This window comes from Rhinopithecus bieti, unplaced genomic scaffold (assembly GCF_001698545.2).
Source record: "Rhinopithecus bieti isolate Rb0 unplaced genomic scaffold, ASM169854v2 scaffold_27306, whole genome shotgun sequence".
Classification (NCBI taxonomy): domain Eukaryota; kingdom Metazoa; phylum Chordata; class Mammalia; order Primates; family Cercopithecidae; genus Rhinopithecus; species Rhinopithecus bieti.
This window is the reverse complement of record NW_016812395.1, coordinates 1,189,195-1,206,573: the sequence shown is the minus strand read 5'-3', so window position 1 is coordinate 1,206,573 and position 17,379 is coordinate 1,189,195. Positions and strand designations below refer to the sequence as shown.

Below are 17,379 nucleotides of genomic sequence, written 5' to 3'. Positions count from 1 at the left end.
TACAGCTCACAAACTTCAGCCCCGAGACGGAGGCCGAAAGTTAAACCTGAACCAGAAACCTTCTGACCGCCCTAGGCCTGTCGTCGCTATCGCCACAGCCGCTGCCACGCCGCTATCTCCCGACATGTGACCAGGGAGGGTCGGGCCGCCAATTTGTGCAGCCGTATTTGCCACTTTCCTGGAGGCAGAGCGCATGCGTCGTGGAACTGAAACGTTTCCCTGAACAAGTTGCTTGCTTTCTGTTTCCCAGACTAAGCCTATTTCTGCCAAGTTAATGTCTTTAACTTCCTGAAGCGGAAATTGGGTTACTTGCAGTTTTCCTCATATGGAGAATAAGTGTGCAAAAGCAAAATTCTGCTAGAACTAAGAGCGAGGCTTCTGCGTTTGTGTTAAACACAGCCTTTCTGATAGAAAGTAAATCCTTTCACAGTTGTGATAACTAGAATTAGCCATCCTTCCTTAACCTTTTCTCCCTAATTTAACAGTGGTGTCAGGCTGGGCCGGTGGCTCATGCCTGTAATCCCAGCACTTTGGGAGGCCAAGGCGGGTGGATCACTTGAGGTCAGGAGTTCGAGACCAGCCTGGCCAAAGTGGTGAAACCCCGCCTCTACTCTAAAGGTCATTCTTTGATGCTCAGTTTTTCCAGCCACTTATATTTATTGATGTCTTTCCAGATCTATTTTTATTAATAATTATATAACTTGTTAGTATATTTTTGGATGAGATATATGTAATCAATACATACTTTTAAAATATACTATAAAGATAAGGAATGAAAATTCCAAGTCTTTTATTGTAATCTCTTCTTCCTCATGTTAATGTCCCAAACAGAGCTGAGGAATGACTAGGAAACTGTGCCTCCGTTAACCTGATTCCATCTCATTTTTAGCAAATGATCTTTTTTTTTTTGAGACATTCTCTCACTTCGTCGCCCAGGGTGGAGTGCAATGGCATGATCATGGCTCACTGCAACCTCCGCCTACCAGGTTCAAGCGATTCTCCTGTCTCAGCTTCCCGAGTAGCCGGGATTATATGTGCATGCTGCCACGCCCGGCTATTGTTTTGTATTTTAGTAGAGATGGAGTTTCACTGTGTTGCCCAGACTGGTCTCGAACTCCTGAGCTCAGGCAATCCACCTGCCGCGGCCTCCCAAAGTGTTGGGAATACAGGCGTGAGCCACCGCGCCCGGCCTCAAATGATCTTATTTGAAGTTAATAGGTGTGAAAATGGTTCAAGACTGGGAGCCAGGTAATGGATTCAAGATTATAGACCTAATGAGATTTATTTCATTTTAATAAGTTGCTCTCAATACAAAATTTGCTTCCACTCATGCTAAGTAAACCAAATATGTGGACTGTCACTCTGTTTGGTGAGGACTGGGTAACCTAAAAAACATAAAAATGACTTCTTACAAGGACACAGCAAACCAGTGCCTTCATGAGAGGTCTTTCTGATGCTGTGTCACTTGGTCACTATTAATCTAGTGCTTTTGTCTATTTCCCCCAGTATAGTGCATATTCAGGAATGTTATTTGTAAGGATCTCATAAAGGGTCTCCTCACTTAGCTCTCCTATCAAATGAAAGGGATTCCTTTATGTTCTTAGGGTAACATTTGGCAAATGTCAAGCAATGAAAGCTTTGATCAATTTTATCTACAGAACCAAGAGCTAAGGAGTCTCTTGGGATCATCAAAGGATTTGTGCCAGTGAAAGTTTGGCAAAAGGTCAGCAAGTTCTACACATTTATGACTAACCATTTTTATTGGTAATAGCAAAATATTCTCCTTAAGGAATAAGTATCAGGTGCTTTAATTACTTCTGAACTGAACAGCAGATGTTTTTCATGCTTTATTTGTCAATTTTAACTTTTGCTCTTATTCAAAATATTGAATTTAAAGTTGACAATTTTCACAGATCCAGATGTCATATTCATATTTCTGAAAGCTTACTGGTAAAATAACTAAAAAGTTAACTAATTGTCATTCTCTTATTAATATAAATACGTACCCAGTGATTTGGACACCAGTATCAGTCTGTCCCTGTATTTTGGTTTGAGACAAACAGGATTTCCATTTAGGTCAATTTTCCACAGCTTCATCAACTTGTTCAGCAAAAACTCCAAATCCTATAATTAGAGAAGAAAAAGCAAAGCACAAGCATTTCATATTTACCAATACTTCTAGCATGTCGGTTATTGTTTTTAAAGGTAATTACTGCTTTCATGGAATTCTAGCTCAGAGCCAGGTACTTAGAAGGTGCATAATAACACCTTCTAAATAAATTTTGTGCATAATAATACCTTCTAAAATAAATTTTGAATAAAACCATCTATACTGACAATAGAAGGCACTGAAGATAAGGCAAAAAAATGAGGTCCTAAGTTGAGGGCCACACAACTGTTCTCTGTCATACTCCCTTAAATGGCCCCCACTGCAGCTTAGAAAAAACTTTTTCCTGCGGAAGATGCCCTTTCTTTGTGTAGCTCATCGAAGTTTACAGATTAGGCAATTAAGGGGTAGTGAGTAAGCAGTCCCTTGCGATTGTAAGCAATGTGTGTTATTGCTTTTTATTTTACAAATAATTTGTATTAATTTTTTAAGTGTTAAAAAAAAAAACAAAACAAACACCTACCAAAGGGAAAATGGAAGAAAGGGGAAAATCATTTGTATGCTTATCATGCAAAGATCATTTTAATATGTTGTTATGTATCCTTCTAATCTTTTTTGAGCATAGGGACTTTTGGGAGGGTACATATTTTTAATTGTCATAGTTGTACTGTGAGTACAATTTTGTTTTACATTATATCATAAATGTTTGCATGTTTTTATAGCTTATAAGAAGAAAATCAGCTAACTGATATTTCAAGGAATAATAAAGTTATTCTGTGGTCTACAAACCAAATAAATGTGAGGAAAACAGATTAAGGGAACTTAAGAACTAACTGTCTCAGTTTACTTTTTTCACAGCCTCTTTGTCCCTATTTGGGTTTCTTTTCCCATCCAATGTCACTCTTTCCCCAGCACCTTGTCTGTCATTTTTTTGCTTTCTCCCCTTCCCCCCTTTCTAAAAAGTGTATTTTATCTTAACTACTATTTAATGAAAATGAAGTACACTTTGAGTATTTCTTGTATGTGGCCAAAGTTCTATTCTTTATCTTTAATATCAGATACATTTAATCTGTAAATGAATTACTCAACAAAAGTAGTGCACTTAGTTTGTTTCCATAGCTTGGCTATTGTGAATATTGCTGCAAAAAACATGGGAGTGCACATATTGCTTTTAAAATAGTAATTTCACTTCCTTTGGATATATACCCTAAATTTAGTCTGCGCTAGACTTTGAGGGATTCCAATAAATAATTTATGTGAAAATATAAGACTTTTTTTTTTTTTAAATAAGGCAATCCTAAACTTCCTGGCACTGCTGCTTACTGTGTGACCTTAGGCAAATCTATGTCTTCATCTATAACTTGAGGTTAATTAAGATTAGTTGCCATGGCATATAAAGTGCCTGGAACAAAGAAAGTAATAAATGTGTCAGTTCTCTGCCTGTTTGCCTGCCCTGCTACCTCGTAACTAATTCCCTTTCTCTTAATTTTTGTCAACAGAGAGTGAAAATATTTTAAGTAAGGAAGAAGAAACTTCTTGACCTATTGACAAATTAGTTGGCTTTTTATAAGAAAGTTATCTTCATAAATTATAACTTCAGCCTTCAGTTCTGGGCTCTGGAATATGCCTTCTCCAACAGCATTTGTTTGGCAGTGTTTAATACAGCCATAACTACCTTATTTTACGTGAGAGTTACATTGTATTTCTCTTACTCTAAAAACCTGTAAGGAAGGGATTATGCATCACATTTTTTACAGTGTTGAATGTGATGCCCATCATCTCAAAACTAATAAGAACACTTACAGAACTTTAAATTGATATAGATAAAAGAGTGCTTAGAGTTTTGTTAATTGTTCTTTACTTGATAAATGACCCTCGACATACTCCCTCCAGTGTATGTTTATTTAAGACTAAACTAATCCTTTGCTGAAATACGATTACCCTTTGGATACGCTCTGGTTGTTCATTGCCTTCCTGTCTTTAATAAAAAGCTTTCACTTTCCTCCTCTTCAATAAGTTACTAAAGGAAGCAGACACTTTTCTGGACAGTCTCTGTTTGATAAATGATCATGTCATGCTATCACTTAGAGGAGTGCTGCAAAATACTGAGGAGCAAATTATATTTCCCCTGCAGGGTTGATGCCTAAGCTCCTGTATAGGCATCTGCAGCACAGCAATGCTCTCTCTACCGTTAATGATGACCGCTGATGAACCTGTATTTGACCAGCATAGTCCAATCTTTATTGGCAATGTCTGGAACAACCATCCTTACTAAATCTAAAGACAGCCATTTGTCATCCCTCTGACTGCCTGTCATCATCTGCCTGGGAAAATCTATAATTTTTGGCTTGTTCCTGACTCAACTGTGGAATGAATAAATTTATCTTTGGGTCACTCTGCTTGTCAGGATCAATAATGAGCAGAGGTTGAATAAATTAGAAACTGAGAAAACATGACACCCATAGAATTTTGTTCATTTGTGTCTTATAAATCAGATATTTAGTTCATATAAGAGCCAAATATGTCAAGTTTTTTATTTCCCTCATTCTGAAGATTCTACATCTCATGATAAATGGTCATCAGAAAACCAATGAAGTAAATCACTAATATATCTGACTTTGAGATGAACTTTTCAGATCATTGTATTGATTTAGCAAACTTTACAGACTTCAAAACTTAGGTAAATATTAAACTTTTTTTGTTCTTCAAGTTGTATACATTTTTCAGCCATGATATTCCTTTGACTTAATAGTGTCAGCAAGCTATATAATGCTGGCCCTAGTGAAGTTCATGGCTCAGCTTAGCCTCATCAGATTACTTGTACAAATGCAAAAGTTTTGTTGTAAATTGTTGTTCAAGTATTTAATAATTTTTATACATTGATGAATATCTGTTTAAAGGAGGTACAGGAAAAACATGCAAAGACATGTTAACCAAAAGTAAATGTCATTTAAACTAGAGCCCTGTAAGTTAAAGGAGTTTCTAAACTATGAAATATTGTTTGGCCTAAAACCTCTCTTTCGCCTTCTCTTCAGTGGTTGACCTTGCCACCAATTTTACTTGGGAGAAGTGGGTCATCCGTCCACCAAGTTTTCTCAGTTATCTGCCTTTGATTTCACACTTCCTCTCCCATTCTTCTTTTCCATTTTTCTCAATAAAGGAAGAGTCACACCTCTTTCCCCAGGTGAAGTGGTTCTTTTGATCCCAGCCTTTTCTTCCTGGGTTTTCCTCTCTCTTCCATTTCCATTTCTAGTATCTCCCTCTTATCTGGATTTTATTTCGTCTCTTACCTACCGTTGCCAAACTTCTTGAAGACTGATCCGGACTAATGCTTCTCAAACTTTCATGTGCTTAAGAATCCTGAGTGATCTTATTTAAATGCAGGTTCTGATTTGTTAGGTCTGAGACAGAAGGTGAGATTCTGCATTTCTGCTGCTGCTGCTGCTGGTCTAGGTCACCACTTGGAGTTGGCCTAGTCTACTGCATGCCTATAGTGTGGAGACCAGCTGGTTGCTTCTTCAACCACTGGGCACTCCTGCAATCTGGTGCCACTGAAAAGGCATTGCTAACCTTATCACTGATCCACACGTTGCCAATCACATACTTTCTCAGTCTCAATTCTTTGGAATATCGTACCCTGTTCATCACTCCCTTCATGGCTTTGTGATTCTACATTCTTGCAGGCTCCATGGATCCTTCATGAATCTCTGACCCCACAAGTAACAAACCTCTGACTACAGAAATCTCCAATGTATGAATAGGCTGTTTCATACATTGGGGAAAACTCTATTAAAGTTTCCACCATCTCTCACTTCCTAATTAACCTGGCCTCTTCCAGTCTGTTCTTCACATTGTAGCCATGTGGATCTTTTCAAACCGCTAATCTCAGCTACATACTGAGAACTGAACATCTAACTAATAAAACATCTAACTAACAGAAGCAACTAACTAATAAAACATCTAACTAATAGAACATCTAACTAATAAAAGCAATGCTATAAGAACATTTATCAGGGACAGTCTTCCCCATAATGCATCAGCACGTTACCAGAGAGTGAGAGCTCCCACTGGGGAGCAGGAGCATATGTCCCTGCTGGGAGAACCTTGGGGACCAATTCACTTGATTCCTTTTCTATAATCTATGTTTATTCCTTTCAAACAGTGTTTGTTTCCCTTCCCTGGATCACAGCAGAATGTAAAATCACAGCTAGAAAAAAGTTTGCCTCCTGTAACCCATTGCCCTCTCTATTTATACTTAGACCCTTTATAGAAAAAGAATGGCCACATTGATGATAATAGTCAAACTTCTGTTACCCTAATGAAAGAAAGGTCATCTATTCAAAAGAGGAAGAACCAAATTATGTGGGAGGCCAAGCTGAGCATTTCTTTGTACTCTCTCCCCTCCTGACTATAGGCAATCTTGTGGACGATGGTAGTTTCAGTGACCACTTAAACAATACACTGAAGATTCACATTTATCTATCCTCTGAGCTCTGGACTCATATGTCCAATTATGTACTTGACATTTTCTCTGGAACATTTCAAAGGCATTTCAAACCCTACATTACCAAAACTCATGATCTCTCAAACTTGACTCTTGACTTATTTCTCATTGTGCAAGGCAAGAAGCCCAGGAATCACTCTTGACCTCTCCTTCTCCCATGCTCCCTATATCCAACTCACAACCAAGTCTTATCCATTTTACTTCCTGAACAGCTCTCCAATCTGTCCATTCCATTTCCATCCCTACCCTATTAAAGTTTCCATCATCTCTCACTTTGTAACTAGCCTGGCCTCTTCCAGGCTGTTCTTCACACTGTAGCCATGCAGATCTTTTCAAACTGCTAATCTTCAGTTACTTCACTCCTGGCTTAAACACCTCCAGTGGCTCTTCATTGTTCTTAGGATAAAGACAAAACTCTCTTTCATGACCTCTGTGGCCCATCTACCCACTGGCATCTGTACTATGTTCCACCTTCACTATCTCAGCTTCTTATCCCTCATAGTTGCCATGCTCCAACCTGCCCCAGGACCTTGACACATGCTGTTTTCTTTGCCTGATAAGTGCTTCTTTTCTGTCAGAGCTCAGCTGTCCCTTCCTTAGAGAAGCCTTTAGTGACCTCTCTAACTAGGACAGATCCCTCTCTTATAATAGGCTCTCAGAGCCACATACTTCATTTTTGTGGTACTTGTGCAATTTTATATTTGTTTTGGGATGATTATGTGCATAATGTTTCTCTTCCCCTGAATGTTGAGAATTCTTCAAGGCCAGGGATCGCATCTGTTTTCTGCTCACTCTTGTGTCCCCCATTGTCTAGCAAGTACTGCCACATAGTAGGAGTAGGTGTTTTCAATGAATGTATAAGAGATGAATGAATAAATGAGCGAATGAATGAACGAGAGGGGCAGGTGACCTAAGGCTAGAAGCAGGACAGGAATTATAGGGAGAAATAAGATGGAACCATTTTTTAAGAAGTTGCTAATTCGAGGTGCTGCAGACATGGAAAGAGAGAGAAAAGAAAGACTATCTTCTCTTTTCTTCTGTTTCCTCCTCTGTCCCTTCTCTCCACTTCTGTATCCTCCTGTCTAGAGAAGTCCCTGCTCTGGACCAGTTTTGGATTAAGGAATAGCAGAGATAAAGGCAGAGTTAGAGGATCTTGGTGGTAAGGAGTCCTTGACAGTCGTGGGTCTAAAGATGTGAGGAGAGGAGAGGGAATGAAATCTCAAGCAGCAGGAGGGACAAAAGTTGCTTGGCTACCCAGCTTCTTACAGGTCTGTATCCTGTACCTCAGCCTCTAATGCAGCCACTCCCTTGTGGCTCTAGGACCCTCAGTAAGCTAGGGCATGGCATTGTTTCAGAGTGCCTATATTTCTCAGAGACCCAGTTCTCTCTTTTCTTTCCACAGAGCTCAAGAATTTCAGCCCCTTGGTAGCACTTTTCCTTGCTACATGTGTTCCTTTAAATATCTTCCTTTCTCACTGCTCAAACAAGAATCTTGGTTGAAAGATTCAAAGTTGTTTAACCATCCTAAGGGATCATTATTTTTTCATATTCTCTTAAAGCAGTCACTTAAAAAATGTGTCTTCTATGCCAAAAATATAAATTCAGTTTGATGGAACAGGACTACAAGAAGACAATTTGTAAATACACACAAATTACTAACATGTTTTAGTTTATAATACTTCCCAAAAATCTATCTGCAATATTGATTAACAGGACTTTCATAGTACAAAGTAATATATTACAATATTTATAATAATACAACGAGTGTCACTAAGGTTCCTTTTAAAAACACATTTGAATATTAATTTTAAATTTTGAATTTTTACTTTTGGAGATAATGGTAAATTATCAGCAAAAGTAATAACTTTAAAATGATAATTTCCTATGTAAGAACTACACTAGTTATTTCCTGTATTTTCTGTAGGTACACTTAAGGAACTTAAGTCCATATAAAAGCAGCTGCTCTAAGTGCTGAAAACCTTGGGTAATTACAGTGGTTTTGTTAGGATTCTTTAATGATGTCCACTTCTTTTTTCCCATGGCACAAAGCTGTCTGTTGCTGACGACTCAGGATGGATGTCAGTGACCTTATGTATGGCATGAGAGATTTTTTTCCTGTAGCACAGGGTTTGATGTCAGTAGCTTTTGGACAATGTCAGTGAACAAAAAGAAGGAAAAAAATTAAAGCCAAATATAGAGATGCTGATTCCAGGAATACATAACAGAAAAACGAGTTAATATTCTGATGCTAGGCTTCAACATGTCCTTTGATTAAGCCTTCAGAATGTTATTTAAAATGAACCACAAAAAGCACATTTCAAACATATCCCGGGCAATGTCTATATTCAGAATGCCAAGAAGCTGTGTCCAGTCATTTTTAATTGTTTGTGTCTTCATGGTGGAAGTAAAAGAACTTAAGATTTTATTCTTACTCTTTGGATATCTTCACTCTATGGGGGGGAAAGCAACTTTTGGTATATATCAACAGCTGGAACTCAGTGAATGGTTTGCATTCCTTCTCCAGAATATTTTTTTGTGCCCTTCTTCATTCATTCTATAAACATATAGTAAGTGCTTGCCATGTGCCAAGCACTGGGCTGGGCTCTGGGTAACCCTGAAGTAAATAAATCAAAATTCCTTGCATTCAAAGCTACTCAGTCTAATGAAGGATATGGTGATACACAATAACAAGGTTATATTAATCAAGTTTCCTCACCAACCATTCTCTATTTAAATTACGTTAAAAATTAAAGTGAGATAATCAACAAAGTTAAAATATCAAATAAGATCATAGGGTTTATAACAAAACTTAAAGAGTGTGTGAGGGCTTATAACAAAATCACTTTCAAATTCTTCAGCTATTTCTACACACATTTATGTCCACATTTCTAAATAACAATGGCTATTTTTGATTTTTAAATCTTAGATATTTATCTACTAAATTTCTACTAAGAAAGATGATGATTTAATTCTCATAAGTACTGCCTCCAACCTCTACTACACTTCCCTTCTCCCACTATGTCAGTAGAGTTATACTAACATTGTTAATTAATTTTCACTGAGTGTATTATTATTATTATTATTATTATTATTATTATTATTTGAGACAAAGTCTCACTCTGTCACCCAGGCTGGAGTGCAGTGGTATGATCATGGCTCACTGCAGCTTTAACCTCCCAGGCTCAAGCGATCCTCCCACTGAAGCCTCCCAAATAGCTGGGACTCAGGCATGTGCCACCATGCCTGTCTAATGTTTTTGTATTTTTTGTAGAGATAGGGTTTCACCATCTTTCCCAGAACTCGTGAGCTCAATCAATCCTCCTGCCTTGGCCTCCCAAAGTGCTGGGATTACAGGTGTGAGCCACTGCACCTGGCCAATTTTTAGTGACTATATTATTAAGCTCAATTAAGTCTTGTTCATAGCTAAACTACATAGTACACTAGGATTGCTTCTTATTTTCCATAGAGTTAAAAATTGCCTAAGTTCTTAGTCTTCTATGTACTTACTACAATTCAGTCTGTTGCAACATGGGCTGGGTGCCTTCTAGCCTACCGTACAGCTGATGTCCTAACTTACCTTCACTTCTGTGAATTTCCTTAGCTTTTTTACTGTTTCCTAGATACCATGTCTTCCCTTTTCCTAGTTTACTCTCCTGTTTAGGTGAAATACTCAATTTTTATGGGTTGTGCTTTTGTGTTCTTTTAATTTTATTTTTTTCTAGAAGTTTTATATTTTAGCAGTTAAATTTGGATGTGATCCATTTTGAGTAAATTTTTGTGCATGGGGTAAAGGGTAAAGGTTCACTTTTTCTATTTGGATATCCAGTTGTTCCACCATTTGTTGAAAACATTATCCTTTCTTCCATTGAAATATTGGGATTTTTGGCTGGGCGGGGTGGCTTACACCTGTATTTCTAGCACTTTGGGAGGCTGAGGCAGGTGGATCACTGGAGGTCAGGAGATCAAGAAGAGCCTGGCCAACATGCTGAAACCCTGTCTCTACCAAAAATATAAAAAATTGGCTGGGCGTGGTGGCACGTGCCTGTAATCCCAGTTACTTGGGAAGCTGAGGCAGAAGAATTGCTTGAACCCAAGAGGCGGAGGTTGCAGTGAGCTGAGATTGTGCCACTGCACTCCAGCGTGGGCAACAGAGCGAGACTCTTAAAAATCAAGTGACCCTATGTGTGAGTTTATTTATAAACTGTTCTGTTTCCTTAATCTTCATGGGCACCCTATGTCAATGCCACATTGTCTTGATTATCATAACTTTAAAGTTGTGAAATCAGGTAGGGTAAGTTCTCCAAATGTATTTTATTTTATTTTTTAGAAAGGATCCCACTTTGACACCCACGCTGGAGTGCAGTGCTGTGATCATGTCTCACCACTGTCTCAATCTCCTGGGCTTATGAGATCCTTTCACCTCAGCCTCCTGGGTAGCTGGGACCACAGGCATGTGCCACTACACCCAGCTAATTAAAAAAAAATTTTTTTTTGTAGAGATGGAGTGCCAAACTCCTGGGCTCAAGTGATTCTCTAGCCTCAGCCTCCCAAAGAGCTAGGATTACAGATGTGAGCCACTGTGCCAGGCTTTTTTTTTTTTTTTTTTTTTTTTTTTTTAGAAACACGGTCTCTTGTCCAGGCTGAAGTGCAGTGGCACAATCATGGCCCACTGTAGCCATGACCTCCAGGGCTCATGCAATCCTCCCACCTCAGCCTTTTGGGTAGCTGGTACTATAGGCCACCATTTCCGGCTAATTTTTTTTAAAAAAAACATCTTTTAGGCCGGGCACGGTGGCTCACGCCTGTAATCCCAGCACTTTGGGAGGCCGAGACGGGCGGATCACGAGGTCAGGAAATCAGACCATCCTGGCTAACACGGTGAAACCCCGTCTCTACTAAAAATACAAAAAATTAGCCAGGTATAGTGGCGGGCGCCTGTAGTCCCAGCTACTCGGGAGGCTGAGGCAGGAGAATGGCGTGAACCCGGGAGGCAAAGCTTGCAATGAGCCGAGATCACGCCACCGCACTCCAGCCTGGGCGACAGAGCAAGACTTCGTCTCAAAGAAAAAGAAAAAAAAGAAAAAAACATCTTTTAGAGAAGGGGTCTTGCTATATTGCCCAGGCTGGTCTCAAACTCCTGGGCTCAAGCAATCCTCCTGCCTCATCTTCCCAAGGTACTGTGATTATAAGCCTGAGTTACCATGCCCATGATGGTTTTACCAATTGGTTCTTTTTACCAATGTTGCTTTGGTATTCTAGGTCCCTTTCTTATAAATTTTAGGATTGATTTGTCAATTTCTAAGAGAAAAGAATCTGAGATATTGACTGGGATCATGTTGAATATATAGATCAATTGAGAAGGAATTAACACTTTAAGAATACAGAGTCTTCTACCATGCAAGTGTAGGGGCAGGCAGTATATGAGAAATCTCTGTACTTTTAATTTTGCTATGAATCTAAAATTAATCTAAATCATAAGGTCTATTAAAATAAAAAAATCAAAACCAGAAAAAAGTCTATTAAAACAAAAAATCAAAACCGGAATACAATCTGCTAATACATGAAAATAGTATCTCTCTTCATTTATGTAGATCTTCTTTAATTTCTTCCAATATTTTGTGTTTTTATTGTACAGCTCTTGCACATAGTTTAAAAAATGTATCCCTAAGTATTTTATGTATCTTGATGAAGTTATAAATGCCATTTTAAAAAATTTCATTTCTAATTGTTCACTGCTAGTCAATGGAAATACAGTTACGTTTTGCATATTGACCTTGCCATTAAGCATATGGATTTGCTAAATACACTCCATAAATTCTAATAGCTTTTTGCGGATTTCTAATCATTTTATATGTACCCAATCACGTAGTCTGCAAATAAAGAACATTTTGTTTCTTCCTTTTGAAGCAATGTCATTGTTTCATTTTTTGGCCTTAGTGCACTGGCTAAGACAGGTGCAACTCTAAGGTTGAGTAATGTGGTATAGCAAATATCCTTCCTTTATTCTTAATCTTAGGGAAAGCATTCAATCTTTCATCATTAAGTATCTTGTTATGTAGATTTTATATAGATGCCTATTATCAGGTTAAGTTCCTTTCTATTTACAGTTTGCTGATAATTTTTAAAATCATACATGGTGCTGATTATAATGCATTTTGTGCATCTATTAAGATGATCATATAATATTTCTCTTTTATTCTGTTTGGTGAATTATATTGATTTATGTCTGAATGCCAAAACAATCTTGCATTCCTGAGATAAGCCTCAGCTGGTCATTGCATGTGATCTTTTTATATATTGCTGGACTTGATTTGCTAATATTTTAGTAGGGATTCTTGCTTCTCTGTTCCTAGGGTGTATTGCTCTGTAGTGTTCTTGTAATATTGCTGATTTGATAACATGAGTTGGGAAGTAGTCCCTGCTTCTCTGTTTTCTTTTTCTTTCTTTTTTTCTTTCTGAGACAGGGTCTCACTTTGTTCCCCCAGCCAGCTGGAGAGCAGTGGCATGATCTCAGCTCACTGCAGCCTCGACTTCCCGGGTTCATGTGATCCTCCCACCTCAGCCTCCCGAGTAGCTGGGACTACAGATGGTCACCACCATGGCTGGCTAATTTTTTTTTTTTCTTTGAGATGGAGTCTCACTCTGTTGCCTAGGCTGGAATGCAGTGGCATGATCTCGGCTCATTGCAACCTCTGCCTCTTGGGTTCAAGAGATTCTCCTGCCTCAGCCTCCCAAGTAGCTGGGATGACAGGCATATGCCACCACGCCTGACTAATTTTGTATTTTTAGTGGAGACAGGGTTTCTCCATGTTGGTCAGACTGGTCTCGAACTCCTGACCTCAGGTGACCTTCCTGCCTTGGCCTCCCAAAGTGTTGGGATTACAGGCATGAGCCCTGGCTAATTTTTGTATTTTTTTTGTAGAGATGGGGTCTCACCACATTGCCCAGGCTGAGTTTTGAACTCCTGAGCTCAAGAGATCTGCTCACCTTGGCCTCCTGAAGTGCTAGGATTACAGGTGTGAGCCACTGCACCTGGCCTTGCTTTTCTGTTTTCTGAAAGAGTTTGTGTAAGATTAGTATCATTTCTTTCCTAATTTTATGATAAAGTGCATCAGTGAGGTCATCTGGTCTTGGAGTTCTCTTTGTGGAAATATTTTTATTTGTGAAATATGATGCATTTAATAGATACAGAGCTATTCAGACTTTCTGTTTCTTATGTCAGTTTTGGTATTTATGTCTTGCAAGGAATATGTTTTTAACTAAGTTGCCAACTTTATGGCATAAAGTTCTTTACAACATTCCCTTCTTGTCCTTTTAACTGTAGTGACATATTTTTCATTTCTGATATTGTTAATTTGTGTTTTCTCTGTTTTCTTGAACAGCCTAGATAGAAGTTTATTAATTTTATTAATATTTGCAAAGAACCAGCTTTTGGGATCATTGATTTTTTTCTAATGGTTGCCTATATTTCCATTTCATTAATTTCTGCTGTTATTTTCATTATTTCCTTCTTTCCTTCCTTTTCATTTCCTTCCTTCAAATTTATTTTGAATTTAATTTGCATGTATTTTTCTTGCTGCTTGAGGTACAAGATGAGAGCATTGTTTTAATTTTTCTTCATCTTAAATTTATTATCATTATTGTTTGTATTTTTCCCTCATTCTTGTTGTCATTTTATAATTTTTCTTCTTTTCTACTATAAGCGTTCAAAGCTATAAATTTCCCTCTAAGCATTACTTTACTGTATCCCACAAATTTTCAAATGTTTTGTTTTCATTTTCATTCAGTTCAAGTATTTTCTAATTTTCTTTGTGATTTCTATGGACTTTGTTTCATTTCATATGGATTATGTTGATAATTTTGTTTTTTGAGACAAGGTCTCACTTGGTTGCCCAGGCTGGAGTGCAGTGTTGTGATCTCGGTCACTGTAGCCTCCACCTCCTGGGTTCAAACAATCCTCCCAACTCAGCCTCCTGAGTAGCTGGGGCTACAGGCATGCACCACCATGCCTGGCTAATTTTTGTATTTTTAGTGGAGACAGGGTTTTACCATGTTCCCAGGCTGGTCTTGAACTCCTGGGCTCAAAAATTCCACCTGCCTCAGTCTCCCAAAGTGATAGTATTACAGGCATGAACTACTGCACCCAGCTCTAAATATTCTAATTCCTATTTTAAGGTGGAATGTTCTATAAGGGTAAATTAGATCAAGTTGGTTGGTTATGTTATACCTATCTTTTATATCATTACTGGTTTACTATCTGCTTGTTCTATCAACCAATGCAAGAGAAATGTTGAAATCTCTGTTATAATTATGAATTTGTCAATTTCTCCTTTTACTTCTGTGAATTTTTACTTCATGTAGTTTGTAATTCTGTTGCTAGGAGCATAACTTTGAGGATTGTTATGTTTCCTTAAAGAACTGGCACTTTTTATCATTATAAATTTTCCTTATGTATCTCTGGTAATATTTCTTGTCCTAGAATCTATTTTATTTTATATTAATGTAGCCATTTCATTTTTCATATTATTTGTGTTTGCAGTATATTTTTTCATAATTTTATTTTTAACTCACATATCTTTATATATAAAGTGTGTTTCTTCCAAAGAGTACTATTGGATTTTTTATTTTTTTTAAAGCATAAATAACAAGACCCAGGCTGGTCTCGAACTCCTGGGCTCAAGTGATCCTCCCACCCTGGCCTCTTAAAGTGCTGACATTACACGTGTCACCAAGCCCAGCTAAGATTGGATTAAAAAAAAATCTGGTCCTACTATCTCTGCCTTTTAATTGAACTATTTAAATTATTTACATTAATATAATTATTAATATTAATATTAACATATAATTACTGATATTGGCTGAGTTTAAGACTACTGTCTTGCTATTTGTCTTATCTGTTCTTTATTTCCTTTTACTTTTCCTGTCCCCTACTTTTTTTTGGCATTGGAGTTTCTCTTAATTATTGGCTTACTAGTTGTAAAAATCTTTGACTGTATTTTAGTGGTTGCTTCAGGGTTTAAAACAATCATTTTTAAATTTGCACAGGCTACTATCAAATAGCATGATACTACTTCACATGTAATGTAAGAACTTGACAACAATATACCACTATTTTCTCCATTCCTGTCATTTGTGCTATTGTTACTGTTTATTTTCCTTTTACATGTCATAAACCCCATGCTATATAGTTATTATTTATTTTGCCTTCATTTTATTGCTTGTGTGGTTGCACACATCAGTGATCCCAGCTACAGTGAGGCTGTGGCAGAAGGTTCACTTAAGCCTAGGAAATTTAGGCTGCAGTGAGCTGCGATCACACTACTGCACTACAGACTGGCCAACAGAGTAAGACCCTGTCAAAAAAAAAAAAAATTATCTCAGGTTTTATTTTTCTTCATTTTGCCTTCATTTTTTTGAAGGATGGTTTCACTGGATATATAATTCTAAGTTGACAAGGGTGTTTTTTTTTTAGCATTTTCAATATGTTTCATGATCTTCTGGCTTGTATTGCTTTTGACAAGAAGCTTGTAATAATTCTTATCTTTCTATGTACATAAAATATCTTTTAAATGTCTTTTCTTCTGGTAGCTTTTAAGATGTACATATACATATTTTTTTACATGGAGTTTTGCTCTTGTCGCCCAGGCTGGAGTGCAATGGCGCAATCTAGGCTCACTGCAAACTCTGCCTCCTGGGTTCAAGCGACTCTCCTGCCTCAGCCTCCCAAGTAGCTGGGACTATAGGCATGAGCCACTACACCTGGCTAATTTTGTATTTTTAGTAGAGACAGGGTTTCACCATGTTGGCCAGGCTAGTCACAAATTCCTGACCTTGAGTCATCCGCCCGCCTTGGCCTCCCAAAGTGCCAGGATTACAGGCATGAGCCACTGTGCCTGGCTGCTTTTAAGATATTCTTATTATCATTGGTTGTTTAGCAATTTTACTGTAGTGTACTTTGGTGTAATTTTCTTTGGGATTTTCCTGTTTGGGTTTTGTTGAGCTTCATGGATCAGGGATTAAAATTTTCATCAAATTTGGTGATTTTGGGGTCACTTTTTTTGTTGTTGTTCTGTGTTTGTTTGCTTGTTTGTTTTGTTTTGAGATAGGGGCTCGCTCTGTTGCCCCCGTTTTTTGTTTGTTTGTTTTTTTTTTCAGTGTTTTTTCTTTCCATGCTTTACTTTGGACAGTTCTAATGCTATGTCTTTAAGTTCACTGATCTTTTCTTGCACAACGGCTAATCTACTTTTAATCTTATCCAATGAATTTTTTATTTTAGAAATATTTTTAGTCGGGCTTGGTGGCTCACGCCTGTAATCCCAGCACTTTGGGAGGCCGAGATGGGCGGATCACAAGGTCAGGAGATGGAGACCATCCTGGCTAACACGGTGAAACCCCGTCTCTACTAAAAAAAAATACAAAAAACTAGCCGGGCGAGGTGGCGGGTGCCTATAGTCCCAGCAACTCGGGAGGCTGAGGCAGGAGAATGGCGTGAACCCAAAAGGCGGAGCTTGCAGTGAGCTGAGATCCGGCCACTGCACTCCAGTTTGGGCAACAGAGCGAGACTCTGTCTCAAAAAAAAAATAATAAAAATAAAAAAATAAAATAAATAGGTAAATATTTTTTAGCTCTAGAAGTTATGTCTTCCCCACACTTTCCATTTCTCTTCCCTTTCTCTTCACAATTTCTTTAAATTTTGCAGTATATTTATAATTGCTTTTTTTTCTTTAAAGTCTTATCTCCTAATTCTATCCTTCATGTCATTTCTGGG

General features: G+C 37.9%; 1 protein-coding gene across 4 annotated transcripts in view; it reads right to left on the bottom strand.

Moving 5' to 3' along the window:
* Window positions 1-17,379, bottom strand: part of PPP1R42 (protein phosphatase 1 regulatory subunit 42) — a 65,771-nt gene that overhangs the window by 23,211 nt on the left and 25,181 nt on the right. For all 4 annotated transcript variants that reach the window (XM_017896313.1, XM_017896314.1, XM_017896315.1 and 1 more), the window contains one exon: window positions 2,007-2,124. In XM_017896313.1, coding sequence (XP_017751802.1) covers window positions 2,007-2,124 — 118 coding nt within the window. The remainder of the gene's footprint in view (window positions 1-2,006; window positions 2,125-17,379) is intronic.